At 40.9% G+C, this 27,139-nt stretch overlaps 10 protein-coding genes across 10 annotated transcripts; 6 read left to right on the top strand and 4 right to left on the bottom strand.

Moving 5' to 3' along the window:
• Window positions 1-185: 185 nt before the first annotated feature.
• Window positions 186-1,081, top strand: SS1G_12963 (predicted protein; the record flags this gene model as incomplete). The annotated part of the gene is made up of 3 exons (XM_001585821.1): window positions 186-317; window positions 372-508; window positions 559-1,081. 3 exons carry the CDS (start codon window positions 186-188, stop codon window positions 1,079-1,081), a joined length of 792 nt encoding a protein of 263 aa, XP_001585871.1.
• A 2,538-nt stretch (window positions 1,082-3,619) lies between these two features.
• SS1G_12962 (hypothetical protein) lies at window positions 3,620-4,085 on the top strand (the record flags this gene model as incomplete). The annotated part of the gene is made up of 2 exons (XM_001585820.1): window positions 3,620-3,633; window positions 3,962-4,085. 2 exons carry the CDS (start codon window positions 3,620-3,622, stop codon window positions 4,083-4,085), a joined length of 138 nt encoding a protein of 45 aa, XP_001585870.1.
• A 1,132-nt stretch (window positions 4,086-5,217) lies between these two features.
• SS1G_12961 (predicted protein) lies at window positions 5,218-5,819 on the bottom strand (the record flags this gene model as incomplete). Its single annotated transcript, XM_001585819.1, has 2 exons — window positions 5,218-5,235; window positions 5,550-5,819. The coding sequence occupies 2 exons, from the start codon at window positions 5,817-5,819 to the stop codon at window positions 5,218-5,220; spliced, it is 288 nt and encodes a 95-aa protein (XP_001585869.1).
• A 1,782-nt stretch (window positions 5,820-7,601) lies between these two features.
• SS1G_12960 (predicted protein) lies at window positions 7,602-8,011 on the bottom strand (the record flags this gene model as incomplete). Its single annotated transcript, XM_001585818.1, has 2 exons — window positions 7,602-7,700; window positions 7,964-8,011. The coding sequence occupies 2 exons, from the start codon at window positions 8,009-8,011 to the stop codon at window positions 7,602-7,604; spliced, it is 147 nt and encodes a 48-aa protein (XP_001585868.1).
• A 1,545-nt stretch (window positions 8,012-9,556) lies between these two features.
• Window positions 9,557-10,408, top strand: SS1G_12959 (hypothetical protein; the record flags this gene model as incomplete). Its single annotated transcript, XM_001585817.1, has 3 exons — window positions 9,557-9,640; window positions 9,697-9,801; window positions 9,854-10,408. 3 exons carry the CDS (start codon window positions 9,557-9,559, stop codon window positions 10,406-10,408), a joined length of 744 nt encoding a protein of 247 aa, XP_001585867.1.
• Window positions 10,409-12,412: 2,004 nt separating this feature from the next.
• Window positions 12,413-15,970, top strand: SS1G_12958 (hypothetical protein; the record flags this gene model as incomplete). Its single annotated transcript, XM_001585816.1, has 1 exon — window positions 12,413-15,970. One exon carries the CDS (start codon window positions 12,413-12,415, stop codon window positions 15,968-15,970), a length of 3,558 nt encoding a protein of 1,185 aa, XP_001585866.1.
• A 1,001-nt stretch (window positions 15,971-16,971) lies between these two features.
• On the bottom strand, window positions 16,972-19,413 carry SS1G_12957 (hypothetical protein; the record flags this gene model as incomplete). Its single annotated transcript, XM_001585815.1, has 4 exons — window positions 16,972-17,818; window positions 17,878-18,390; window positions 18,442-18,639; window positions 18,698-19,413. 4 exons carry the CDS (start codon window positions 19,411-19,413, stop codon window positions 16,972-16,974), a joined length of 2,274 nt encoding a protein of 757 aa, XP_001585865.1.
• A 2,434-nt stretch (window positions 19,414-21,847) lies between these two features.
• On the top strand, window positions 21,848-23,005 carry SS1G_12956 (hypothetical protein; the record flags this gene model as incomplete). Its single annotated transcript, XM_001585814.1, has 5 exons — window positions 21,848-22,016; window positions 22,071-22,428; window positions 22,507-22,553; window positions 22,618-22,929; window positions 22,986-23,005. The coding sequence occupies 5 exons, from the start codon at window positions 21,848-21,850 to the stop codon at window positions 23,003-23,005; spliced, it is 906 nt and encodes a 301-aa protein (XP_001585864.1).
• A 2,298-nt stretch (window positions 23,006-25,303) lies between these two features.
• On the bottom strand, window positions 25,304-25,507 carry SS1G_12955 (predicted protein; the record flags this gene model as incomplete). The annotated part of the gene is made up of 1 exon (XM_001585813.1): window positions 25,304-25,507. One exon carries the CDS (start codon window positions 25,505-25,507, stop codon window positions 25,304-25,306), a length of 204 nt encoding a protein of 67 aa, XP_001585863.1.
• Window positions 25,508-26,194: 687 nt separating this feature from the next.
• SS1G_12954 (hypothetical protein) lies at window positions 26,195-27,130 on the top strand (the record flags this gene model as incomplete). The annotated part of the gene is made up of 4 exons (XM_001585812.1): window positions 26,195-26,407; window positions 26,464-26,721; window positions 26,779-27,027; window positions 27,065-27,130. The coding sequence occupies 4 exons, from the start codon at window positions 26,195-26,197 to the stop codon at window positions 27,128-27,130; spliced, it is 786 nt and encodes a 261-aa protein (XP_001585862.1).
• Window positions 27,131-27,139: the final 9 nt, after the last annotated feature.

Genomic DNA, 27,139 nt, shown 5'->3' with positions numbered 1-27,139 from the left:
GATCTCACAATTCCATTAATTTGATCCTCCAATCTTAAATCCTAAAGCACTAACATCTCAAAAGATGTCTTCTCCATGTTTGTATAACTTCTTTCCTCTCTCTGTCGATATGCGCGGCTGCCACATTTCCTATTATATCCACAAAGGTCTGCAGCTGGAAGAAGCTGTATGATGTAAATCGAAATATGCTTCTCCAGGTTGATCAATTGTATGCGCTCTTTTTTGCTTTTTGTATCGGCAGTCGAGGAGTTGGTGCTCAATTTTCAACGGTGTTGTTTGCTGGTGATTATCCCGTTGTAGCATATGCGATTGGCTCAGTATGTTATTTCTAGTCTCTGTGATATATGAATCTACTAACATAACATCTCAAGACTGCAGATGTTGCCACTACATATTTAATGGCATGTCCAGCAGGTTCAGATACCTCATCATGTAACTTCCAACAACCATACCCCCTGACTCAGGGTCCTTCAACCGTTCAATTTGCAATGACCTTTCCTGGTTCCACGTATGTTATCTACTTTTCATCACCTCGGATACATTTCTAATATATTCTAGAACAATGACTCTAGGATGCGCACTTTCCGGCTCTGCATCAATGGCATGTCTCGCGACTGAAATAATTCCGGGCTCCGCTAAAACCGCAATAACAACCGTGACCGGTGCTGAAGCTACCTCAAGATTCCGCGCAGTTTCAATGGCCACGAATTCTGCAGCTTTACTTACGTATGCTGCAGGTGCGAACACAACATCAAGTTCAAACGTGATGAAATCTAGTTCTAGTATGAGAGTATCAAAGACAAATTCAGCGATGAGTACTACTATTACATCTGCACCAGTATCAGGGATAACAAGTAACGGCACCACTATTGGAACTATTAAGCCGAGTTTGTTGTTGGGAACTACGACTTCTTTAACTTCATTGTCGAGCGTGAGTTGGTCAAGTGGTAGTCCTACCGCTACAACTGTTGCTCCCAAGAGTTCTGAAGCAAGTGGAATGAGGGCTAGAGTAGGCGATGGTATTAGTTTTGGGCTGTGGGGAGTTATGGGTATGATTGGGATGGGATTTTTAGGAGCCTGATTATATGTGATGGAGATTGATGGGGGGACTGAGAAGGCGTTTATCGACAATGAAAAGAAGAACGGTAAATTATTGCATTGGATAAACAATTGATCAATCTGAGTATGCATGTGTACATGTTTGAAGCTTGGAGGCGATGTTTCTGGTTGTTTAGGGCCAAGTGTAGTGACTGTTCAGCAATTTGTACGGAGATTTGAACACTGAATACTGTATTAAGAAAGGATTGCATTTGGATGGCTCTTTAATGATGAGAGAACATTGTTTTGGAATTAATTTTTGATACTCAGATGTCAATTGAGAATCTAAGATATAATTTCCAAAACCCTTCTGCCTAATACGTAGTGTAAGTCTAGTACCCCCTTTTCCGGCCACCCCACCCCTAATCTCGGCCACCTTTTTACACCAAAAACCAGCATTTTCATCTATTGATAACTTTATAATAAATGAATCTTTCAATGAAATTTGAATTGAATATTTGATAGATAATTATTAATTGATTCTAAAATTTTCAGACGTTTTATGATTGATTTCATTGAGATCTAAAAGGTTAAACTTTTGATTTATATTGAATTGTTACGAAGTAACAGCTGATCTGTCCATGCGAGCTCGGACCATTTGGAAAAGCAAGTAGATTCACATACAAAACTGTATGGCAATTGACTCATGTGGTCTCCCCACCTTAAGCAAGCACAGACATCGAATCTGATCGAAAACACGCGATCAAGGATTCCCATCGAGCTGAGGAATCCCACTATGGTAAGAAATATTCCCATCTTGATGGGACGATAAAGGGCAGTGGGATACATAGTACAAAGGTCTATATAATTGAAAGGAGTTTCCTTATTATAGAGCTTCGTGCTCAAGATCAATCATTTAGTATATTCTACTATTAGTTACGAATTGCATTATTGTCATTACTTTAAGTCCCTGCTTGACGCCTAGTTATAAACCACCTCGAGAGCCTAGAGCACTTCCACGTGATCTAGACGGCAAACCTCGTAATACGATTATAATAATACTAATATTTCACAAAATAAAATATTTTAAATTATGATATTTAATAAAAGATCTCCTACTCAAAATCTATAAAAAATTTTATTATTTAATTTTAATCATTCTTATTGAAAAATTAAAAATTTTCTAAATTTATATATAAATTCATGTTACGAGGTTTGCCGTCTAGATCACGTGGAAGTGCTCTAGGCTCTCGAGGTGGTTTATAACTAGGCGTCAAGCAGGGACTTAAGTAATGACAATAATGAAATGCAATTCGTAACTAATAGTAGGATATACTAAATGATTGATCTTGAGCACGAAGCTCTATACAAAGGAAATCCATCTTGATTATATAGTCCTTCATGCTTCCATGATTACTAGTGATCCTTCATGATCATTAGTGATCATCTATATCGTGATCCTTAGTGATCCTTAATGATCACCAGTGATCACCTATACCGTGATCCTTAGTGATCCTTAATGATCATCAGTGATCACCTATACCGTGATCCTTAGTGATCCTTAATGATCACTATTGATCATTTGTGATCACGTGTCTTGGTAGTTGTGTAGCCCGTCGTAACACGAGTGCACCATATTGTGACCAAAAGGGTGTTTATAGGCCAGCAATTGTATTTAACTTAGAATCTACAGGTGAAGAGCACCTGTAGATGGGGATAGCTACTCTATATATACACAAATGAATGGCCTAGCCGCAATGGCTAGGCAAAAAGAAGTCATATTTATTCCTCCAATGATCTTACTTTACCGATAACCATTGATACCTAGTACTTGTCCGGATCTGATCCTCAGGTCACCTAAATCGCATACTAATCTCGAGTAATCGTATCATGTGTAGACATGGTTAATGTACCTGAGGTTTCTTATATAATAAAGGTGGGAGGAAAGCAGGGATTTCCGTCACACATATCACCACTTTTACCTCAATTTGCACTTTCCAACTTCAACACGCGATTTATCAATCATTTATTATACAATCAAATAGAAAAGAAGCTCAAATACTCTTAGCTATTGAAGCTATTCAAAAAGATAAAAAACTAAGCATTCGAAAGGCTGCCAAGCTATATAATATAATGCATATAACATTTCTCTGTAGAATAAATGATTTAGCCCCTCGTATAGAAATTCGAGCAAATAGTCATAAAATAACTGATTTAGAAGAGGAGGTGCTAATTTAGTATATAATTGATATGGATGAAAGAGGGTTTGTATCTAAATTAAGTGGTGTAGAAGATATGGCGAATTATATTCTTGAATCGCGGAGGACGAAGAAGGTTGGAAAGTTTTGGATTTATCGATTCGTAAAGCATTATACGAAATTAAAGATATGTTTTAGTTGTATTTATAACTTTCAAAAAGCTCTTTACGAAGATCCCAAATTTGTTGAAGAGTGGTTTCGATTGATATCGAATATACGAATGAAATATGGTATTGTCGATTCCGATTTCTACAACTTTGATGAAATTGACTTTATGATGGGTATAATATGCCCTGGAATAATTGTAATTAGTGCTGAACGAAATGGCAGAAGCAAGGTAATACAATCAGACAATCGAGAGTGGGCTATAGCAATCATATATAGTGTTGACCTCCTGGGATCTTGGCAGCATATGCATATATATTGCATGATGCATATAAGGAGCAAACAAAACTCAACTTTTAATTCATTCTTTCCTTTTTGGTATATTGTTTGTTTGTTTGCTTTCAATATTTTGATTTCAAAGCACTTTAATTCCGAAGGCTGAATACCTAACCTTATTCCTTCATTTTTTTTGAATATATACTCGCAGCTTAACTGCTTAGCTAGAGGATCAATCAATTCAATCTGATACTCTTTCTGGTCTCAATAAACCCAATATATAGCAATAAAGAGGGTGAAACTATACCTTCATTTTTGGTAGTTCAAGGACAAGTTCATCTTTCCAATTGGTATACCGAAACTGATTTTCCTGTGGATTGGGCCATTAAACCTATTTTCAATGGATGAACGAATAATGAGATAGGTCTAGAATGATTAAAGCATTTCGATGAACATACTATTCATCAAAGAAAGAGCAAATATCGAATGCTAGTATTGGATAAGTACGAAAGCCACGAATCAATATCTTTTCAATTATATTGCAAATCAAATGATATTATATACCTCAAATTACCACTATATTCAAGTCATTTAACTCAACCATTTGATATTGGATGTTTTGGTGTATTTAAACGTTTATATAGTTCTCAAATTGAGGAGTTTATCAAGATATATATCAATTATATCACTAAAGTTGAATTCTTTATAACTTTCAAAGCTGCATATCAATAATCAATCACCTCTCAGAATATGAAAGCTAGCTTTCGAGGAATAGGTCTAATACCATTTGATCTTCAAGCTATACTCTCAAAATTAGATATTCGAATTCATACGCCTACTTCCCCCTTTTTCGATTTAAAGCTTTGGATCTCTCAAACTCCTCACAATCCAATTGAAGCTTTTTCTTAATTAACTTTAATGAAATCTCGAATGGCTTATTATCAATCAAGCTCCCCTACACCTATATTCGAAATTGTACTAGTTTTAACTCAAGGTACAGAGAGATTGGTATATGAAAATACACTTTTAAATGCAGAAAACTATATACTTCAGAAGGCAAATGAGGTATTAAGTAAACATCGATGTGTAAAAAAGACTTAATTATATCAAGGATAAATACTTATTGGATAAGAAACTGTAGATATATTATCTCAACAAGAGGTTGATATTCAGATTCAATGCGACGAGCATCAAAATGGGGGAAATTCTAATGGGGAATCATCTACTAGTCGATGCTGTAGTAAGTGTGGAAAGACTGGTCATAATTCAAGAACTTGTCAAAATAGTATAATAGATCCTAGATTATTAGATTCTTAATAGTTTTAATTGATTGATTTAATGATTGTTGAATGATATGAGTTAGAAAGTGCAAATTGAGGTAAAAGTGGTGCACTCGGTGTTAAACCACGTTATAGATATCCCCAAAAACAATAATAAGATTTACATCCAAAAGCGGCGCAAAAAAACCCCCCCAGCCCCACAAACAGTAAAATAAATCCCAAATGTAAAAACATATTGCACTCGTCGTTAGACACTCTCTTTAGGCTCCGTAGTACATCTTCGAACCAAGAACCAAATTAGCAAATGTTCATAGGGATTGAGCGCGGGTGTCGATATGCTTGCAGTGCCTGACATATCCAAAGAGAAAAATTTGTGAATTGAAGCGTATATCCCGTAGCATCCATATCAATTTGCACTTATTGTGGATATAGGTAGTGAGAAAGTAGTAAAATTTGGGATCACCAGAGTAGCAAATTCCGTCGAAATAGCTGAAGATTTGATCCCCCCCAGTGGCCCTAAGTATAAGGTGTTACGACGCTTCTTTGACTGAACCGAATTGAAGGTGGTTCCGACGGTTGTGGTTGTGGCTACCGCTTCCTCTGAGCCGAGTGTCATTTTGAAATCGTGGTCAGCAATTTTTGCGTTTCTGGTAATAACAATCGTTTTAAATGTCGTTACTATCGCACTTGGTTGAGTCGATAGGCCATTGCTGACCAGAGATGGCTGGCTCTTAGCGGCATTTAAGACTGATACTGAGCGGGCATCATTATTCTTGGTGTCAAACTTTCCTCTCTGAAATTTTGATACTGCCGAGTGGCAAACGGCCACGAAGAAGAATATGAGGAAATTTTTAGGATGCATTTCGAGATGTAGTGGTTTGTCGAGTGTGGATATAGTCTTCAAATTTTCGATCTTTTGCGTCGTGGAGTTTTGTATGGGTGGGTTCCAAGTGGATGGAGATAGAATGGGACGAGTAGAACTTTCATCTGATTGCCATAAGAACATATGCCACATCTATATAGTGTGCATCACTGTCGTTGTCATGCTTCCGAGGGGAAGTATGTGTGTCTATTTATGTATTCAAGTGTCTTTATTCATAGCTGAGACAAAAAACACAGAGACGCTACACTTCTCACAACGGTAATATGTATGCTGGCTGGTCTGCACACCAGAATCTATCGCAGATATGGATGCTGGCAGGAAGGTATAATGTTCGTACTATTTAAACCTAAAACAAAGGGGCCGACGTTCAATATGTTTTGAAAAGCACCAAATATAACTTCCTAGAAATATTGAAAAATTTTAGAAGAGTAATCAAGTTTCCTTTTGTGTCTTTTGAGGCTATGTTGGCGGCGTACTTGTATGTGCCGCACTGGTGGCAATTGTTGGTGAGAGCCATTTCTCATTTTTTTCGTGTCCTTGAGACAATACAGTAAAATCAATACGCATAAAAGAAACAGTAGAATAAGGTTTTATCAAATAGAAAAGAAGAGCTCCATATTTGGAAAATCTATATCGCTCATAAAGGAATTTTTAGCCATGACTTCGCCGAAGTGTCTCCTAGCAGTGGTCCAATTTTAGGACTGAGTATTTTCACTCATACCATTTTATGTGATTGTAACCTCAATTTTCAAGCCCCGATCTGAAAATCTGAGCATCTTTGTGGTCTTCCAACATACAGATGAAGACTAAGATTCTTAGAATAAAAAGCTCTAGCTACTGTGGAAAGAGATGGAGATAGTTGAGAAACAGACGTATGGAAATTCATCCAGTCACTACAACTGTTAGACTTTGTTGGCTGTATGAGGCGTTAGAAACAGAAATATCACATGGAAGATAAGACCAAATTATTGCGGTACCTGAATTTTCTGGAGAGATTAGAGTCTAGTATGGGGGTTGGAGACAAAAGAGGAAGACAGAGTATGTCCTGAGCCTTTGAACTTTCGGCTAGATTCAATGGCTTGACTACTCGCAACCAGTACATACATTGAACCTTGGCTTAGTGTTCAATAAGTATGCCAAACATTAGTAATCACTTGTACGAGTAAAATCATATGAGAGTAAGCCGCGAAATTTCCGCGCCTACCATGATCCTCTCCAGGATTTGAAACAATCCCATGCTACCAACAATTAGCCTCAATTTTCATAGGTTGATATTAAAAATCCCAACTCTCGTTCGTACCCCGCACATTTAAACGCTAGGAGTCGGTGGAATTTGTGATTATTCCAGGTAGAAATATTCTCGAAGTGCTCAAAGCTTATGCGCTATTATTTTCGCTCACTGCATGCTCCCGTCCACCTGAGCGGTTTGTGTTTTCTTTTGACATGTACAGATGGGCATGACTTTGCGGGATCTCACTCCGATGCATCACTAAAGCCGGAAAAAGAACGATGAAATGGAGGAAGTTCTCTATATTTGAGCTACACTTCTGGAACTTTGGCTCTTCTTTGCACCCCACATCACTAGCACGCTTCCCCCGAGGGCAGGCTTAAGAATTGCATATCTAAACCTTATTGACTTCTCCTCATTAAAAAGACACGAAACTAGAGATATTTGTGATATAGGAATGCCTACTGATAGAAGCTGGCCTCACTAGAAAGAGCTAGGCTAGTAAATTTGAGATGTGGCCAAGTTGGCGAGGACTAGCTGGCCTTACCAAGTGCAATACTAAAGCCTTTTTCTTCAAGTAGCTCACATAAGCCTCTAACATCGTAGGCAGAAGTCAACGAGAATGATATAACCTGAACATTAGAAAGCTCAGGGAAAGTAAAATTTAATTTATACACCACCACTTTCTTCATCGTTGTTAAGTCATTCTAATCAAATCAAATAAGTATTATCCACACCTGATTCAAAACCTGCCATTACTCTCAGGACTTCATCATCATAATAACGTTATACCGAGGTTCTTCACTAGATCTTATTCTCATTTTGTTCTTAGCATGGCCTCCAATGGCAAGCTATTTTCTCCCAGATATTTGGTCTCTTTTCTCGGATTACTTACCATATCATTCCCCAGTTCAGCTTGCGCCTTCCCAGCAGCTAGTACCATTACTAACCCACTGGTAACAAAAGCTCTGTCCACCCCGGCCACAACTTTAAATGAGCGTGGCAGGAAGGGAAACCTAATATGGACAAGTGATGTGGCGGCATACACAAATTGCTGTCAATACACTTCTGAGTTTGGAAACCATGGTGCCTTTAGAATCAACTTGGCGGGAGTAAGTGAACTTCTCCACTAGGGAATATATCTAGATTAACATCAAATTCAGTGGGGAAACACCGATAATACACCAAATGTGGATTTCACTCTTTCTCAAGATGAATGCGCACCGGGTTTAGTAGCAAACATCAAATCCCGAGGTAACTATTGCCTTCTTTATCCGTGCATCCTACCTATAACTGACGGGTCAAAACATGTAGGAGGCAAAATTGTTGACTCCTCTTGGATTTGTGTACCTTCTTATGGTGCGCCAGGTGACACTTATGTTTATTTTGAGCTGAAGAAGGGAGATAGTGAAATGGTAGCAGATTCGCTCTATGCAATCGACAGGATTTCACATGCCTGGAAGTGTCTGAATTATCTGGACGTATACAGCGATAAAGGAAAAGCGTGTGAAATTCAGATGGGAAATACTCTAAAGTCTGGTTAAAGCAGAGGATAAGTGACGATGGTTTGGATAAAGATGCATATGGTTGGTGAGAGGATGATGGAGCCGGGACTTGACAGGATGATTTTGCGTCAATGCATGAAATTTTGGAGATTCATAGAAAGAAAGTGGTTTTTCCACCACTGTGTTATTTCTTTTTTCTGGTAATAGACTATGCGATATTGAGGAATGAAGGAATTTGAGTGGTGTATAAAGATATGAGAGGTGGGGTATAAATTCATGTCTCTAACGGTTCGTGCTGATTTACGAGTTGGAGTTCACGGCCTTTCCTCGCATATTAGATGAGATTTTGCATGGGACACGAAAAATTCCGAGATTATTTGAAAGACTTAATCATGTGCCTCAGGTGCGTACATTTCGCTGTGTGAGAGAACGCCGAGTGAAGTGAGCGGAAAAACTACCGCCAAGTAGTACGGCAGGTACAAATCAGCCACCCGGAAGATATTGAAGATAAACAAACTAATCTTCTCTCCCATACATTGAGATGATCAACTTATAGGTCATCCTATCAAACTGACCAATAACTAAACTTCATTGCTTTAAATAGCTAGAGGCCCGGGTTAAACGAGGTTTTCGGGGGCAAAAGAAAAAGCATCAAATTATCAGCACCCGCATATGCCCGATGAATTTAAAGGCAATGAGCAGGATTTTACTCCATGGAAAAATGATTACCTACGTAAAAAAAAACACGAATTCTGCACACCGGAAGTTGTTTATATTTCCTATATCCTCACGTATATCCGGAAATCCCTAGGAACATCCGTTGTATCTTGATCACATTTATTATTTATTTAAAGAAAATCCTCTTATTAACATTAAGAAAGATTCAAGAATTCTATTCTTTGCATTACTTCCACGGCTAAAATTCGTTTTACCTATTAAATCTCATATCACCCTGAACTCGCCAAAAAAATAAGTCGCTAATCATGGCTCCAATCAACTTCGGTATTCTTATGATTCCTTATCAAACTGTTGATGTAGCCATGCCCTTGGATGTTTTGGGCTCTTGTGTAAGTCATGTAGACCTCCTTTGGTAAATTTTCCGTTAAGCTAATCCCATACATAGTCCAAAGCAATGATGGAAGCTTGCCAATCTCTTGACACACCAGGGATTGATCGCTTGATCGACCACGCAATTGATATAAGTTTCTTTCATATCAATGAAACCATGGTAAGAGGATCAATAAATAAAAGGCCAGAGCGCTATCTAATGTCAGATACAGGAACCTGTCGAAACCTCCGCTGGATTCAAGATGGTGCCTACAACCACCTTGACAGATTGCCCACCACTCGATTACCTCATTATCGGTGGTCCAATACCAACTTATCGTCTTCCCGAGTCTTTCAAGAGCTTCATCCGTGCCCATGTCGAAGCAGGAAAAGGCCTTTTCACGACTTGCATTGGTGCAATAACTGTTGCGCAAACGGGGATCCTCGATGGAAAGAAAGCAACGGTCAATCATTGCTTCTTTGAATTTGCTAAGAAACATTTTCCCAGTGTTAATTGGACTATTGATGCTCAATGGGTTATTGATGGAAATATTTGGACTGCAGGTGGTGCTTGTGCAGGTATGGATATGATGGCTAGCTGGGTCATTGATAGGTGTGGTATGGACCTTGCAAAATTTGCTTTTGAGAATTTGGACTATGAACCTAGGAATGTGAGAGGAGATAGAGTCCTTCCTCAGCAACATCATCACATTTTGGACTATGAACCTATGGATGTGAGAGGAGGAAGAGTTCTTCCTCAGCAACATCATCAAGCCGTGGAAATTTAAAGTCCTATGGAGTAGAGGGAGATGATGTGTAGGTCTAGTTGTTAATCTTTAATTATGTTCAATACTAGGAATGAGTCTTTGGCAATAAGTGACTATTTGATGCGTAGCAAATGATTTGCACTGCAGCAAATCATTTCAGTGAAGACTGAGTAAAGTTTGTTGAGTACCCCTGACATGTAAATGCTCCCTTGTGTTGGGGTCTCGACGATGCCATCCAGGAACAGATTGAAATGACCAAAATTCAAATCCAACCATACAAAATGTAGAGAAAGATCAAGAGCCTAGAATCGAATCTCTCAAAACTAAGAGCCAAACGTGAAAGATTGACAAAAGCAAGAGAGACTGCAAAGAAAAGAGCTGCGCAAAATGCATAACGAATCGCTTCGAATTCCTGACGAACCGCTTGATTCTACATTTAAATTATCCCAAATGAAGGCAGGACCACAGCCTACATAGGCCATGATATTTGGACTCCAATTCAAAGTCAAGACATCGACGTGGTAGGTAGTTAACACCACGCGCATGAGGTAGAGAAACCTACGTGCCTTGGGTGTACACCGGCGATGATCGCTTTACCTTTAAGGTTATACCATAGCATTTAATATTGAAACATATCAAGACCAAGGCAACATCATAGCAGTTATTGGCTCATATGACTACTTATCTAAATGCAGATAATAGTATCCATAATCTATAAGATGCACTTTGTTCGTTATCAATCAGAGGGAAATCTAGGAATGAGTCGCGCATTGACAAGTCAAAATTAGCAAATTGCCAATCATATTACTTTGAAAAGCATGTATGCCATGATTCCATTCGGGAGACGGTCAAAATGAACATAAAAAAGGAACAATATTCAATATTGAAGTTAACAAGATGGAGCTGATTTGGAACATGGTTAACCAGAAGGAAGAATTATCAAAAAATCTTTCATGAGCATGCATACTGTCTACCTATAGCCAGTACTCCGAACTTTCCGGAAAAGTATACTCGTGAGAGCTAACCATTGAAAGAACTTCTTAGATTTCCGGTGTGGGGTTTCGTCCACTGGGACAGAATAATGTGCGAATAAATAGTATGTATCTTCAGGAAGTGATGATGGTAACGTTGAGAAATGATTCATGTAATCATTTCAACACATTGTTCAATGAACAATACAAGTGAGAACCAAGAGTTCAAGTCTTTCCTTCAAATACCCAGGAGCCAAATGATGGATATTTCGGGACATCCGAGTAAGGTTTGCATCCTCATCAATGCATCTTCAACACCATCAGATCAAATACTCATAGAGATTCCATGCGAGTGGTTGGCTAGAGGAATGGTGTAGGTGATTCTTGTGCTTGTTATTGGCTTCGTATGGTGATGTTTCATTGTGTGTTGGAGATTCCCATGAAACCATTTATTAGTCTAGACCCAACGATAAGCAGCAGACCTGCAGAGGGACAGCATTGTAACTGTTGGTTGTATCTTCGAAGGTCATATATGCCTCGGTTTGAATACAAGGTATTCTACGAGACCTATACAAGAGTGTGTAATGAAATGATGTTGAAGACTGCCTTTTAATAACTAACAATCTAACTTATACATGGCATTATAATTATAATTAATATTAAACATAAATCCCCATGATCACTTACAAATAACTTTGTAATGCGCCACCACATCGTCATTGTTGATGTTTCGATAAGATAAGGGAGGTTCAAAGTCAAGTCAAGGTTCATGATCAATCTGAGCTCGTGCACAAAGATTTCTTTGGTTGAAGGGGGACCATTTCTCCTTTTTTGATAATAACTTCCTACATTTATTCTACTCCTACTCCTACTCTTATTCATACTATGTATTGATTGATTTATTCACAGAGAAATACAAAATGTCTTTAGAAATACAATAACATTAATTACCAACTTCATGTTCTACATCTCTACATTTTAGATATTATACCTTACTTCTCTCTTCCTTAATGCGGTGCCCTGATACGCTCACGACCCACCATAAATCAATAAAATGTTACTTTTGTATCAAGCTGGGAGTGTGAAGATAGGAGAAGTTGTCCGTTATACAGTTACATATACACCGGCCCACGATCGCATTCTTCCTTCTCCCGCAAGACTTCATTTGAAGATCAAGAATACTTCGGCCGTAGCACTCCGAGCTGCTTTTGTTCACGGCCCTTACACTCTTTACGCTGCAGCTTATCCGTCCACATTCAATCCCAATGTCAAGTTCGAAAACCCTCGACGAGATGGTGTCCCTGAATTTGAACCAAATTTAAAAGCCGGTGGTTCTTTCTCGACAGAACTTGTTGTCCCAGAAGATGTGCGGAAGACAGCGGGAAAAGCGAATCGAGATGGGAGATCCCCTGGCAGAGATGATTCAGATGTGAAAAGTGTTGCTTGGATTATTGAAGTGACATCGCAGGTCGTATTTTCCAATTCTGCGGCCGTTCATTACGAAATTCTGCTTGGTCGGGACGAGAAAAGTCTATCGCTGGGATTTTCTTCAGGTTCAATGTTAGGAGGAACCGCACCAGTGCCTGGCCAAGTCCATGACCATCAGCAGAGTCAGAGGGCGAAAGAGGGCCATCATGCGGCATTACCAAAAGGTGTCTATTCCAGGGCTATACGATTAAAGGTGGATGATACTGCAAGCTTGTGGAATACGCCGAAATTGGATGGAAGAGATGAGGCAGCGGAGGAGGAAAGGTCTAAAGGAAATAATAAGGATGCGCCAGTTGATGACGCCACCGGGAAAGGTCACGTTGAAGAAAAGCCACGCAAGAAACGGAGGAAAAACATACATTTAGTGGTTTTGACACACGGATTGCACAGTAATCTGGGAGCTGATATGCTATTCCTGAAAGAAAGCATAGATGCGGCAGCCAAGCAAGCCAAGGTCGATGCGAAGGCCCGAAAAGCGAAAAAGAAACAAGAGGACAGGCAAAAAAGGGCATCCGGCCAAACCGAACATCAACGTGAATCGGATAACGGGGTATCAAATGGGGAGGGGGGCATTGAAGAACGTCCGGAGAAACAGGGAGAAACAGATGATGAATCGGATGATGAGGAGGAAGTCATCGTGCGAGGATTTTCTGGAAATGCCGTTCGAACAGAAAGAGGAATAAAATATCTGGGTAAAAGACTTGCCAAATATGTTCTTACAATGACATACCCAGATCAACCATACCGACCAACCCTCAAGAAGTCAGCAGGCGAAGCTCTTTCCCATGCTCTAAAGCCCGAATCATCCAATATGATGAATGATTCCGGGAAACCAGCACATGAGCACAGCAGCATAATAAAAGCGCCTCAAGATATTGATCTTCCTTACCATTTCACCAGCATCAGTTTCATTGCTCATTCTCTTGGCGGATTGGTACAAACATACGCTGTTGCATACATTCAAAAGCATTCACCTCAATTTTTTGATATAATCAAACCAATAAACTTCATCGCTCTTGCTTCACCATTCTTAGGTCTTAGCAATGAGAATCCTCTCTATGTCAAATTTGCTTTGGATTTTGGATTAGTCGGTCGCACAGGTCAAGATCTTGGATTGACATGGAGAGCACCTACAATTGCAAGAAGTGGATGGGGTGCAATTGTTGGAAATATTGGAGAAAGTGCACATAAGAAACTGGATGGAGAAACTGCACCGGAAGCAAAGCCACTGTTACGAATTTTACCCACTGGTCCGGCTCATACTGTTCTTAAAAAGTTTCGACATCGCACAGTATACTCAAATGTTGTTAATGATGGAATTGTACCTTTGAGAACTAGCTGTTTACTCTTCCTTGATTGGCAAAGCCTTGGTCGAGTTGAGAAGGCTAGGAGGGAAAATGGTCTTGTTGGTACTATGGCGGAATGGAGTTGGGCTGAACTCACAGGAGCAAACTCTAGTTCGCCCTCAAAGAAACAGGCACCTTGGTTTGATGGAGAAGTTAGCGATATGGATGATATTGGGGGAGGTGCTCGTCCTAGCACATTGCAAAGAAATGAAACAGAAGTACCACAACCTCCAGCAAATGTTATGTATGATGATAGACGAAGCATAAAAAACCTGGAAGTACCAGGGCATTCTACCTTATCTTCTGTAAAAAATAGACATAGCAGTGAGATTGGAAGCTCAAGCCCGACCCCAACATCCACAGAACTTACATCCAACAATAACGGACTCCTCGCAAGTCTGGTAGGCTTCTTTCGCACTAACCCTTCTCCGAAATCTCATGCTCACCAACCAAAACATTCGAAAATATATAAAAGAAGTCAGACCATAAATATCATTAACGATAGCGGTTCTTCGACGCCCTCCTCCCTACCATCCCCGACTACTGGGGATCGTCCAAACGTTTCAGCAGGAGATATTGAATCTCAAGATACAAGTCTTCTATCAGCACCTCCCAAAACAACCTTCTTCGAATCAGCAGGTGATCTCCTCAAGCCACCTTTACCATCTGTAGAATTCTTGATTGATCCGAGCTCCCGTGCTCGAACAATTTTCCATGATCGCGTGTATCATCCCTCGGATATTCCACCGCCACCTCTCAAGAAAAGATCTACTACGCTTCGAAGGCGAAACTCCTCCTTCTCCGAGCCTCCCTCACCAGTACCAGCCTCTCATACCGACAGCCAACTTTCAGCCCTGGATTATGATGACCCCAAAAATACAAACCCTTCTCGTCCGCCAAATGTTGTAGTGGATTCTTCAGCAATGAAGGTTGAAGAGAAGATTGCTAGAGCTTATCATCGGGATCTAAGCTGGCGAAAGGTTCTTGTGAGCTTGGAACCTGATGCACATAATAACATGATCGTGAGAAGAATGTTTGCGAATGCATATGGCTGGCCGGTAGTGAAACATCTTTGCGATACACATTTCTCCGACGCTGCAATTACGAGAAGAAAAGATGAAGATAGTGCTGGTCTAGAAAGAGCTAAAGCTACAGGAGAGGCGCCAGGCTCAGAGGGACAAGAAGTGAACTCTTCAGTGGATGAGGAAAATGCAACGAGAGATGCTAATCGTGAACGTCTCATTCGACATGATCGTACAGATTCAGAGGCCAGAGAAGCTCAAGATTTGGTTCCTGCACTTGCAACTTCTAGTTCTTCCAAGGGACCGCCATCAGTACCATCGAGAAGTGCGAGCTGGTCAAGGAGCAAACAGGATGGGTATGAGAGTGCCGGGTGGACTGATAGGGATTGGGTTGATAGTGCAGATGATAGTGATGAGGAAGAGGCCAAACCTGTAACTTCTGGGTGGAACTGGACGGAGAAGATAGTGGGAAAAGGCTCAAATGCATATAAAAGTCAAGCTAGTAGTCCTATCGAAAAAGGAACCGATAAAAAGGAAATCGCCAAGTTTCTGGGAAAAGAGCCTCTGGTTGCTAGTCCTGCACCATTAGAAGGAATTGATAAAGATACGGGAAGTGGAGTGGGAACAGTAGACCCTAATATTCCTATTCTCACTAAGGATGTAGCTGGTATGGGTATAGGATTAGATGGAACGAGCGCAGAGGGTTCTGAAGAGATATCTCAACATGATCTTATGCGGCCAGTTAAGAAAGATTAATGCTTATGACTATAAATAGATTTGGAGAAGCCCTATTTATGGGAATAATTGCATAGCTACGGAGTCTTTATTTATGATGGCATGGATATATACTTTTAAATCAGAAATCTATCTTTATTATCTTGAATTTTCTCGGACTTTTGACTGTGCCTCTTCTATCTAATGTGCGATGCATATTCGTGCTAGTGTTTTCCATCTAGATTTTGTAATCCAGAATACACATTATTTTATCGATGGAGAAACATTTAACAAACAATAATGTATTAACACCTCAGTGAATCTATTTTTCTCTCACTTATTTACTCCTCCCACTAGCTCTCCCCACACCTCACACCTCACACTCCTCAGTCCCAATCCCCAAACTCCAAACCCTAAGTTCCAAATCACCATCCCCTCCAACAAATCAATAAATAAACGTTCGTAATATGTTATTACTAGAGTAACCTAATTGGAGTATTTTTATAGTCTAAGAAGAGTTAATGCACATGAGATGTTGATAAGATACTGGAATGGCTGGAACGGCAATGTAAAATACTGACACAATTCGAAGCTAAACTTTACATCACTCGGATATGAGTACCAGAAGTATGATGATGGGTATAAAAAAATCGTTGCTTTTTGTTCTATGTAAGTTTAATCAAGTTCACCCTTTGGCGAAAAAAGAAATCATTCGTAAATTGGTATAGATCATATATCGTTAAATAGTCATCCAAGGACATTGTTGAACTCCTAAATCCACCGGCCGGGTATTGATCCAAGTTATTGCTCCAGATGACCGACATAGCTATAGCCTTAGCCATATCTACCGTGTACCTCCATTCTACCGTATCCAAAAGCCGCCTTTCCCCCCATTCATACCTCCTGTAGAACGTGGTTATCGTATCATCAACGCTGAAATTTGCATGGAGAGCTTCTTCTTCAACCATAAAACCTCATCCATAACCAGTCATTCCTCTGTTGAACGTAAGCGATCCTCATCCATGAGTGATATAAGAAGCAAATCAAGATACTGGTTCTGCAGGTGGAGCTCCAGGTGCAACATAACTCCTCCATGCATCCACTCTGTTCTTTCCACTCCCAAGCCCAGCAAGTATTGATGACTTCGTCTTCTTCTCCTTTTCCTTCTTTGTTTTGGATGTAGAACTAGGACTCCTCGAATCCGGCGCATGAATAGCTGCTTCGACTGCATAATCAGTTCTCGTCCTCCTTGGCACCACAATATCCGATGCTCTCCGTGTAGGACCATTAGCTCTTGTAGCATCTCGAGTGGTGTGTCTTCTTATAAGACCTGGTACACTAGGTTGAGGCTCGTCCATAGGAGCCACTGGAGGAACTGCGGACATTTCACCCACGGTTGGATTTGCCACACTCGCCCCCCGTGGCCTCAAAACCCCAGTAAGAAAATTGGTAACTCCAAGCCCAAAGTTCATTACCCCACCAGGATGAGCTAGAACATTGCTAGCTTCGCGGATATAATCTTGATTCATGAAATGGCCTGCTCCGTTGCCGACCCCCTCAACATCGCCAATCCCACCATTATAATCTGTATCCCGGTCATTTCTTGGCGTATCCTCAAAACCCCAATTTTGTAGCTGTCGAGCTAGTCTTTCATCTTCGCGTTCTTGGCGTCGCCTTTGATTGATCTCTTCGTCGAAATCGATAGGTGGTTGTCTTCTTGCTCTATCTCGAGCGCCTCGCACAGGTGGTGTCGGGTTCCTGCCTGCAACGGGTTGAGGAACCTGCATGTCATTTAATTGATCGGCTTCAAGGGGTTCGTAGTTAAACCATGGACAATGGCATGACTTCCATTTCAATCCGCAGATCATACAAAATTGTGCAGTGCAATGACTTCAAGACAATATGTTAGTTGTTGGCCATTCTACCCCAGTGAAAATCCCTTCACTTACCAAGTCATATGGTTACACCCTTCCTTCAACTCAACCATAGTCCTACAATTATAACATCGTTGCCATCCAGCTTGTTTCGCAGTTTCAAGTAATTTATTTGTTTCCTCATCTTTCGGGCACTCTTTCGATCCATGCCATTTCCCATTACACAATGCGCAGACTTTCGTCTTACAACTCCCACAAATCCCATATTTCCTTCCATTTTCCTTGTGAATATTCTCGGGCTTGATCCATTCTCCACATCGCTTCGCTGGACAGTATATTCGATTCTTCGTAGTGTATTCGTGATATTTCTTATTCCAAAGTTTCTTGAACGGGATATCAAATAATTTTTCGACATGTTTCAATGGGATATGTTCGGCTGTACAACACTTCGGTGGCATATGTGCCGGATCTTTAACTGAGAGTTTAAATATTCGTCTTAGGCAGGAATGACACATCCGATGACCACATCGTAATTTGGCACATTTGGACTTGGGGATATCATCAGATAGACATGTTAGGCATTCAACACTGTGATGGTTAATGTGTGTTATTTGCGCATGATTTGTCCTAATAACTTACAGCTTTTCCGGTTCAGGAGGAGGGGGAGGAGGGGGAGGAGGTCCAGACGAGAAGAAACTTCCTAGAAAGCTACTGCGGCGTTGTGAAGTATGTGAGGTGCTTGTATTCGCTATAGATGGAGGTACTTTTGGCTTATCGGTCATACTATTTCTTCTCAATGCCGGCCGAGGTTCTGTGGTAATCCAAGTCGTCGCGCTCCTACAAATAAAATTAGCCTAACCTTGTGATGTGAGATGCGCAAAGCCAAAATGCATACCTCGAAAGTGGAGGGCGTGAGACGGAATCACCGGTAGTGACTTTAGGTTTGCGCGATGTACTTTTTGATCCTAACGTTCCAGTGTCTGCTGAGCCCTTTGTAGAAAGTTTGTCTTTATCCTCTTTCTTCATCCTACTACTCGTCGAATTTGACCTTTTTGGCTGCTCCCTAACCACATCCTTGGTCTTTTTCTTCAATTTTGAGTCCATGGATTCTAATGGAGATTTGTCCTCGTCTTCAGATTCATCACTAGAGTCATCCTCTTCTTCCCGGCGTCTCCTTTCCGTTACAGATATCCCATGTGGCTTGGTTTTACTATCACCTTCCCGCGTGGCGGCATAAACATAATCGCTTCTCGGTTTCTCTTCTCTTTCATTTGTCTTCGATCGTGAATGATGTCCTGCACCGTCTTCAGAAGTATGATGTCGCCTTCTTCGTCGATGACTCGATGACGACTTTGTCGCATCGACCGTCATACTCGGTTCTGCGGGCATATTTTCGGTAGCTGCACTATTGCGGGTCGATCGATTTGTCGAATTCCCTTCGAGTTTTTCTAGACGCTTCCTGCGCACTTCAGAGATATCAGGCTCAACTGATGTGACGACTTCCCCTTCATGGCGACCCGGTCGTGATTTATGAACCTTCTCATCTTCTAATTCGCCATTTGTAAATTTTGGCCTACGCCTTACTTTATGGATATCATTCGAACCCGCCATTCGAACTTCCGGAGCCCCAATAGCACCCAAATCAATAGGGCATCTGAGCCTATGGGATAATCTTCGCAGTGTGGCGGATATTAAAACGACGGGCAAAACGATTGAACGGTGAACATCTGGTGGTTTTGGATAGGATTATTCTTCTGCGGGTAATATGATGGAATGGAGCTGACAGGCTTTTTGCATATGCAACAACGAATGGGGTTTGAAATTTTTGTGCGGGTACACAAGCAAGACAGTATGGTATGGTATGGATGGTATGCCTATTGGATGTAAAATGTTTTTGATTCAACGGACAACGAACAACAAACGGTGTAGGGAGTAAGGATGGCGAAATCAGCAAATTTTTGCTGGGCACAGCATTGGCACGGAGATTTATGAGGATGTCTCGCAGGTATGAATGGATGGTATGAATGATGTATTGGTATTGGTGTATTTGCAAGATATTTAGATACTGTCAAATTCGACATCGAACCAGATCCTGGCCGAGAAACGGGTCCAAAGGTCCGGTTAAAGTTTAATTTTTGACGGGTGTGACTCTTATCGTTGGTATCTGTGAGTAGGTAGCTAATGATACCTACATAGGTAATAAAAAATGGGGAGATGGGAAGAATTATTCATTAGAGCTTGGGTGCACTTATTATAGTGTGTTATGGTGTGTTATGGAATGGATGAAAGGTGGCACGGCCCGCAAATAAAAATAAATGACCACCGTGGACCTATTCTTTTAGTGATGCAAGGCCCTAGAAGAATTATTTAGGATGTTGATATGTGGTGTGATGAGTGCCTACTCCCTAAGATCTTACATAGTAGGTACCTATGTACACTTTTCAATCCCTCAATCCCCTAATATCAGCATAGCATATACCAATACTAGGTACTCAGTAGTATCCGCTTAATACTTGTCACCATTGTGAACATTCATTCAGCTATCTCATATACTGAGTGCCACTGTAAGCAGCGTACATGCGCTTCTGTGTTTAGATCCACCGGTGATCTTCTCTTGCTGTTTCGCATTTTCGACTACATCCATCCATCCATATATATTTTTATCTCTTAAGATGGACTCCTAAGAAAGTCCCACCACATCAAAGATCGGCCAGTACACTTCCAAGTTTTTTTCACCATTATCAATCAGATTATTAGTTAATGATTGTGTGGAGGATACGTGATTATACTGCATTATACTGGATTGTGTTGTCAAATGATCAGTAGAGCCACTTGGAAGGGATTTCATGTTCAATCTGCTGCATTATCACGAAAGCATGCACTGGAGTGTTGGCCTCGTTCAAATACCACCCACGTGGATTTGTTCAAGATCAAAAAGTGTCGAAGCTATAGCATCCTCTAAATAATTGGATTCCAAGGCAGAAGCTAAGTGAGTCAAGGGAAACTTCGCATATGTTTCAGACTAGAAACCAGATAACATGACAGACCATTAAGCATTGGAACCACTTGTCACCTGTTGTGCTGGGAACAAGCCGCCATAGTTCTTGATTGTTTGCTTGCCCTTCATATAATTACCAAGTTGGAGTTCAAATATGGGGCAGAGGTGTTTTCTTTCCCATTTTACCTACCCCTCATTTGACCCCGCTTGTCAAAGTGTTTACCAACTAATTCTGGGAGAACACAATTTGGCCAGGTATGGGTGAGATTACTTGTCTGGCATCAGAAAAAGACCACATCCAAACCTCAACAATGCCCGGTGACTAGATTGAGTGTCCCGTTTATCCTTCCTCCTGCTGATAACCAATCCATTCACATCTACGTGGTTGAAGGGCTGCTCTCTTGGCGGCAGTACCTTTCCCTGAAACATGACGATTTGATCTCGAAACGACAATGGCATTCCACTGAACGCGAAAATGATTTCCCCTACTTCTTGACTCTTCATTTCGAGTTGGCCTAGCAGTTTCATTCGATCGGTTTGGTGGAGAGTCCGACTTATGAGCATTTCGTCCTTGAATTCATGCCGGTTATTCTTTCATACCGCTATCGTGAAACTAGCCAAAGTACTGATCGAGTAATAGTTCAAGGAACGATCATTGAATGTTCTCACCAATATTCAATTACCAAAATAAGTTATTTGTTTAGCTTTGCATGTCAACCTATCGGTCTCATATATCATACATACTTTATGGGAGGTAGTGGCGGCCCCGTGACTTGCTGCATTGAGGATTAGTCATGTAGAGTGTGCTACCTAGTATTCATGTAGGACGAGGAGATATTCATACCCTTGATCATACTTGCCATATAAGAACTTCACAACGTCTTGGCTCACTTTCGGCTGACCGTTTAACCCAAACACGAACCCCACACACATGTCCACGAATTTTCAATCGTCGAGAGGAACATATAGAAATCCACTTGAATATATCCGTCCTCAATCCTCAAGCATATCCAAAGCTCAAATCATTTCCCTCGCAATATATTTATCATGGAAGGTAGTGACTATGATCGAAATGCCTTAGTCAATCGGACATTACCTCAGATGCAACTGGCAAGCAGCTCGAGCAAATCACCATTCACTTCTCTTGATACCAAATATAATCTACCAAGCTTGAACCCTGCTACCGAAAGATTTGCGGTCAATGGAAATGCCATCAGTACACGCTCCTTCCTAAATTCTTTCTTATAACTCATCTAATGGTTCAATCCAGTCAGTGGAGGAGCAGGGACTTTAGCTTTACAAGGAACTCGTGCCCTTCTCGAGCATGGTCTTAATGGAGTAGCCCTATTTGATATCAATCCGAATCCCGAATCCCCTTCCATATCCTCCTTAAAAGCAGACTTTCCTGATGCCAAAATCTTATTAAAGTCGGTCGACGTCACAAACACGGAAAATGTGAATCAAGCAGTTCAAGAGACGGCAACAGAGTTAGGAACTATCGATATCTTATGTTGCTATGCAGGTGTTGTAGGATGTGTACATGCTCTCGAGATAAGTGCGGAGGAATGGAGACGTACTTTAGAGATTAACACAACAGGTGCATTTTTATGTGCTCAGGCTGTTGCCAAGTATGTTTTTTTTTTTTTTTTTTTTTTTTTTTTTTTTTTGGATCAGTGATGGAGTGAAGATACTAATATCGAGAATAGGAAAATGATTGATCAAAAATCAGGTGGTTCAATTGTTTTTATTGCATGTTCGTCTCCTACAACTCTTTGAAAGTTAATGCGCATTTTGGTGTCCATTGCTGACTTCCTTAGCTATATCCGCCCATACCGTAAACTATCCTCAGCCCCAAGTTGCCTACAACGTCTCTAAATCCTCTTTAATTCATATGAAATCATGTCTCGCAGCTGAGTGGTCTAGGTATGGTATCCGTACTAATACTATTTCTCCTGGATATATGGATACCGTTCTTAATGAAGGTGCTGGATTAGAAGAGGCCAGAAATATTTGGAATTCAAGAAATCCTATGGGTAGGATGGGTAGGCCAGAAGAATTGAGCGGAGCTCTAGTACTCTTATGCAGTAGAGCTGGGAGTTATATCAATGGAAGTGATTTCATTGTTGATGGTGAGTCTTTGTGTAGTTATTGGAGATCCACGGAAAATATACTAATTGATTTATAGGAGGTCAGACAGTTTTTTAAGTGGTTATGCCTCGTGTGGGTTACTATATGCAGGAGAATTGCATCAACACGATCTTCAGTTGTGAAGTTGTCATCCTGAAGTCATACACGTCAATATTTCGTTTGCAGAACAGAATTACCTCAACGAAGAACGTACTTTAATATCTGGTTCCTCCATAACCTTCACTTTAAAACAATATTTAATACAGCAAGCTGACCCTTTTCCACAAACATCGTTGCGGAAAACAAAGAGGGAAGTCATGAAAATGAGACCGAGATGGTTATCATTCTTGCTTAATTGCAAGTAAATGTTTCTAGCTCAATTCTGTTATAAAATTTTGATCCTCTTGTTCTTCCTTAACCCCCTAGATATTAATCATCACCCGATGTTTGAATCAGAATGTCCGAAATGTATTGGTAATGCAAGTAGTACAACGACTGGTAGTTTGCCAAGTCACACAGCAAGTGCCGAGAGTTGGGAGAATGATTTGGAATAGGTCATTGAACGCAGAGGTAAGAATTGGATCATAGAAGAATTTCGGAAAGATTTAGAGTATGCTAGACAAAAGCGCACCCATGAAAGTGGGCAATTTTCTTACACTAACACAAGCTACAATCTCTTGGGTTCACTTATCACTGGTTTAGCAAGGCGACAACTAGCGACGAATCCTCGACCTTTTATAAACAAATGACACATTCTTGGAAGGATTTGAAGCGGTGGAATCGAAAGAGAAATCTACCAAACAGATATCATTTTGCTGGTGAGATTTGGAACATTACTAGGATTTGTCCAAATTTCTTAGGGCATAAATGGAAGAGGCAAGAGCCATTTGATGTGAATGGATCAAAGCAATTCATAGAATGAGTAGCCGATAATGTGAAATTCCCAACCGAATTCGCGATTTACCTACGGTATGAAAGATTGCTAAGCCCCTCATCCACACAAATGTTGACAATTAGCCGCAGAATCATCTTAAATAGGTCATTAAATCTCTCGATTTTGAAGCTTTATGGATATAGAAATTAGCTTGGACGCAATAGAAGCTTACTTAGCTTTACCAGGTTTCTTTGGTGGTTTGAGCATAAAGATTGCATTGTATGTGTACTTAAGAATATGGTACGATGCATGCAGGAGAAGTTTCGTCGGCTGCACAACATATGGGTGTTCGAATCCGAGTACTCAGGGCTCCCTGCAGAATTGGCCGAAGTTTCACCTAAGGGCGACGACCTCTATTCCACGAAGATCTTGAGCTAATGAGTAACCTATCAATTCCGCACGATGTCGATAAAATGTATGCCCTCAAATATTTAGATCGATAGGAAGAATTAACATTTTGAACGCATCTTGAAGTTTCTTTCAATGTCCCTCGACCATTCATTGCATGGTAGAAAGAAGTGTCCAATCATTTCGTCTCGGTTCCGTCAGGTCAGTCAAGCAGCCAAGAAATTAGGTTGGCATCAATTGATCAATGAGTGACGAGATTGATCACTTAAGCTTATCTAGGCTTTTGAAAGATCGAGTTAGTTCTAGAGTGGGCGTAACTTTATTCAATTGCATTCTTGGTTTTTCGTCTGCCGAAACGGTATTGAAATATAGTTGGGCTGAACTTTGCGGTAGATATTTCGATTCGATAAATTCAAATGTCCGTCGGCAAACATTAGCAAAGATTGTATGGTTTCCCATGCTTCACAAGTTCACGTGCTTTAAGACAATGCCAAGAGTACTCCACAGTCCAGAAATTGAGAAATTGGTCTTGTGCACAGGTTGTTTTTTTGTTTTTCAATGCTGTGAAAATATCAGATTATCATCAACCCTGCTGGATTCAAAAACTAGAGATAGGACACTCGGCGATGTTCTTGATGGAATGGAAAAGTAATGCAGAATACATCCCAGCCCCCCGGCCCCCATCCCCCACTGTTCCACTGTTCCACAAAAGTAATATTCTCCGGGGTTTTTGAGGCGAACACGTTGTCTCAGTGGATATTGTCAAAGACGTGGAAAACCTACCTACAGTAACCTACTAGGTGGTACCTATCGTCAGCTTGCATTATGACACACCCTCGTATTCCATACCGAGGCATCTCACGCATACATGAATGATACCGGGCCTCCCGGAATCGCAGGAAATCATCAATTGCCCTTCGTGCGTGAAAAACTTTTGGATCGTTAAAAAAAGCTTTGCGCCTTCCCGTTAAAAACCAGCTATAACGCTTGAAAGGCTTGGCCCCAAGTGTTCCGCATCGACACCGTTCAAGTACCAACTCGATCGCTTCGAGCTTGCGTCCACCAGGGCCTTATCTGAAATCTGGTAGTAAATACTAAATACACACAACAGCTGCTGCTCCAAGAGTCATGTGGTCATACTTTGTTTCATACCATGGAATAGGAAAGCGAGCTAACGTTGAAGCGCGGCCTCTATTTCTCCCGTGCGAGTCCGATGGAATGGTCAAAACAACATTCAATTGTCGATCTTTCCCCTTTTTTGAAGAAAAGGTGGCGTTGTTACTTCCAGATATTTCCATAGATGCGTTTGTTAGAAATGCAATAATGTCAAATCTTGTTTTCCATACCTCAACTTTTAGCCTCAACTATTTCACTCGTTTCCTAATACCGGCCGGGGGAACACACCGCATGTTGCTCGCAAGAATAGCACACGGAGAATGTGACTGGGAAAAGTTAACTCCGGATTTATGTGGAGCGCGGGGAAATTGATCTCAACGATCTCAAAGGGTTAGTATCATTGGGGAGAACTAATGTCATAGTACGGGGCGCGGGGAACATAGGATGGTAAAGAAGCTATCTATGGCATGAAGCTATTTCTGATTCGCGCGCCTACATTTTATGAAACTCAGGCCTTTTCCACTGGTGCCTACATGGATCAAAGTTGATGCTTCTCGTAATGAAGCTATCGAGACTGGGGCAGTACCCCATGCAGTGTGGATTTTACCACCAATAAGGATATAGTCTAACGTGCACTGGAAGACAAAATATAACGGACCAAATCCCCATTGTATTTTGTAAATTTTTTTTGTCTTCATTCCTTTTGTGTGACAGCGCTCAATTGGTATCGTCAAATAGCCATTTTTTATACGTGGTGGTAAAATTCCACTGTATCCTTTTCTCATCTAGCTGAAGCTACCGAGCTTTTTTATCCTCAACTTCAGTACAATAGTCCGAAAAGACGTAACAACGTAGTGGGAACCTACAAAATGGTGTCGACGGGGACAAATATGCGCGACGAGAAGGTCGACCTTGATGACCTCAAGGATCACGAAATCGGTCATACCGAGGAGGTACCCAATAAGGAACTCATTTCCAATGCTATGGATGTTGAAAATCGTGAGCATGAGATGGGCATGTGGGAGGCAGCTAAAATGCACCCAACCGCTTGCTTTTGGGCATTCCTCTTTTGTTTCACTATCGTGAGTCCTTGATAATCATTATGACATCTGGCAGAACTTTAGCTAATGCACATCAGGTCATGGAATCATTTGATATGTTTTTGAATGGTAACTTTGTTGCACTCACGGCTTTCCAAAAACGATACGGAGTTCTTGATTCAGATGGAACACGCTCTATCGAAACGAAATGGCAAAGTGCACTCTTTCAAGCCGGTCAATGTGGTGCCTTTGTTGGTGTTTTCTTGGCTGGTCCCGTTACCAACCGTCTCGGATATCGTTGGACCACCATTCTGGCTTTGGTCTTGATGAATGCTACAATCTTCATCTCTTTCTTTGTAAGTCATGTGTGTCACTATATTGTTGCCCATTAGCTGACTGTAATGGTATCTTAGGCCGATTCGCTCGCTGTTCTTACCATTGGACAAGCGTTTGAAGGTGTTCCTTGGGGATTTTTTATCGCAAACGCCCCAGCATACGCCAGTGAAGTCGTTCCTCTTTCCCTCCGAGGTGCATGCACTGCTACTCTACAAATGTCTTGGTCTATTGGTAGCATCATTGTCGCTGGTGCCACCTATGCATACAATAAGAAGGATAACGAGTGGGCTTGGAGAGCACCTCTCGCCTTGCAATGGATGTTTCCCGTAAGCACTTCTCTCTTACCAATTGAATGTTTAAAAGCTTACTTTCCTAGACTCCTATCTTGGTCCTAATCGCTTTTCGCTCCCGAATCCCCTTGGTGGTTGATGCGCCGCG

Source organism: Sclerotinia sclerotiorum, genomic scaffold (assembly GCF_000146945.2).
Source record: "Sclerotinia sclerotiorum 1980 UF-70 scaffold_23 genomic scaffold, whole genome shotgun sequence".
Classification (NCBI taxonomy): Eukaryota; Fungi; Ascomycota; class Leotiomycetes; order Helotiales; family Sclerotiniaceae; genus Sclerotinia; species Sclerotinia sclerotiorum.
Note: the sequence above shows the minus strand (reverse complement) of the source record. Positions and strands in the feature narration are given on the sequence as shown.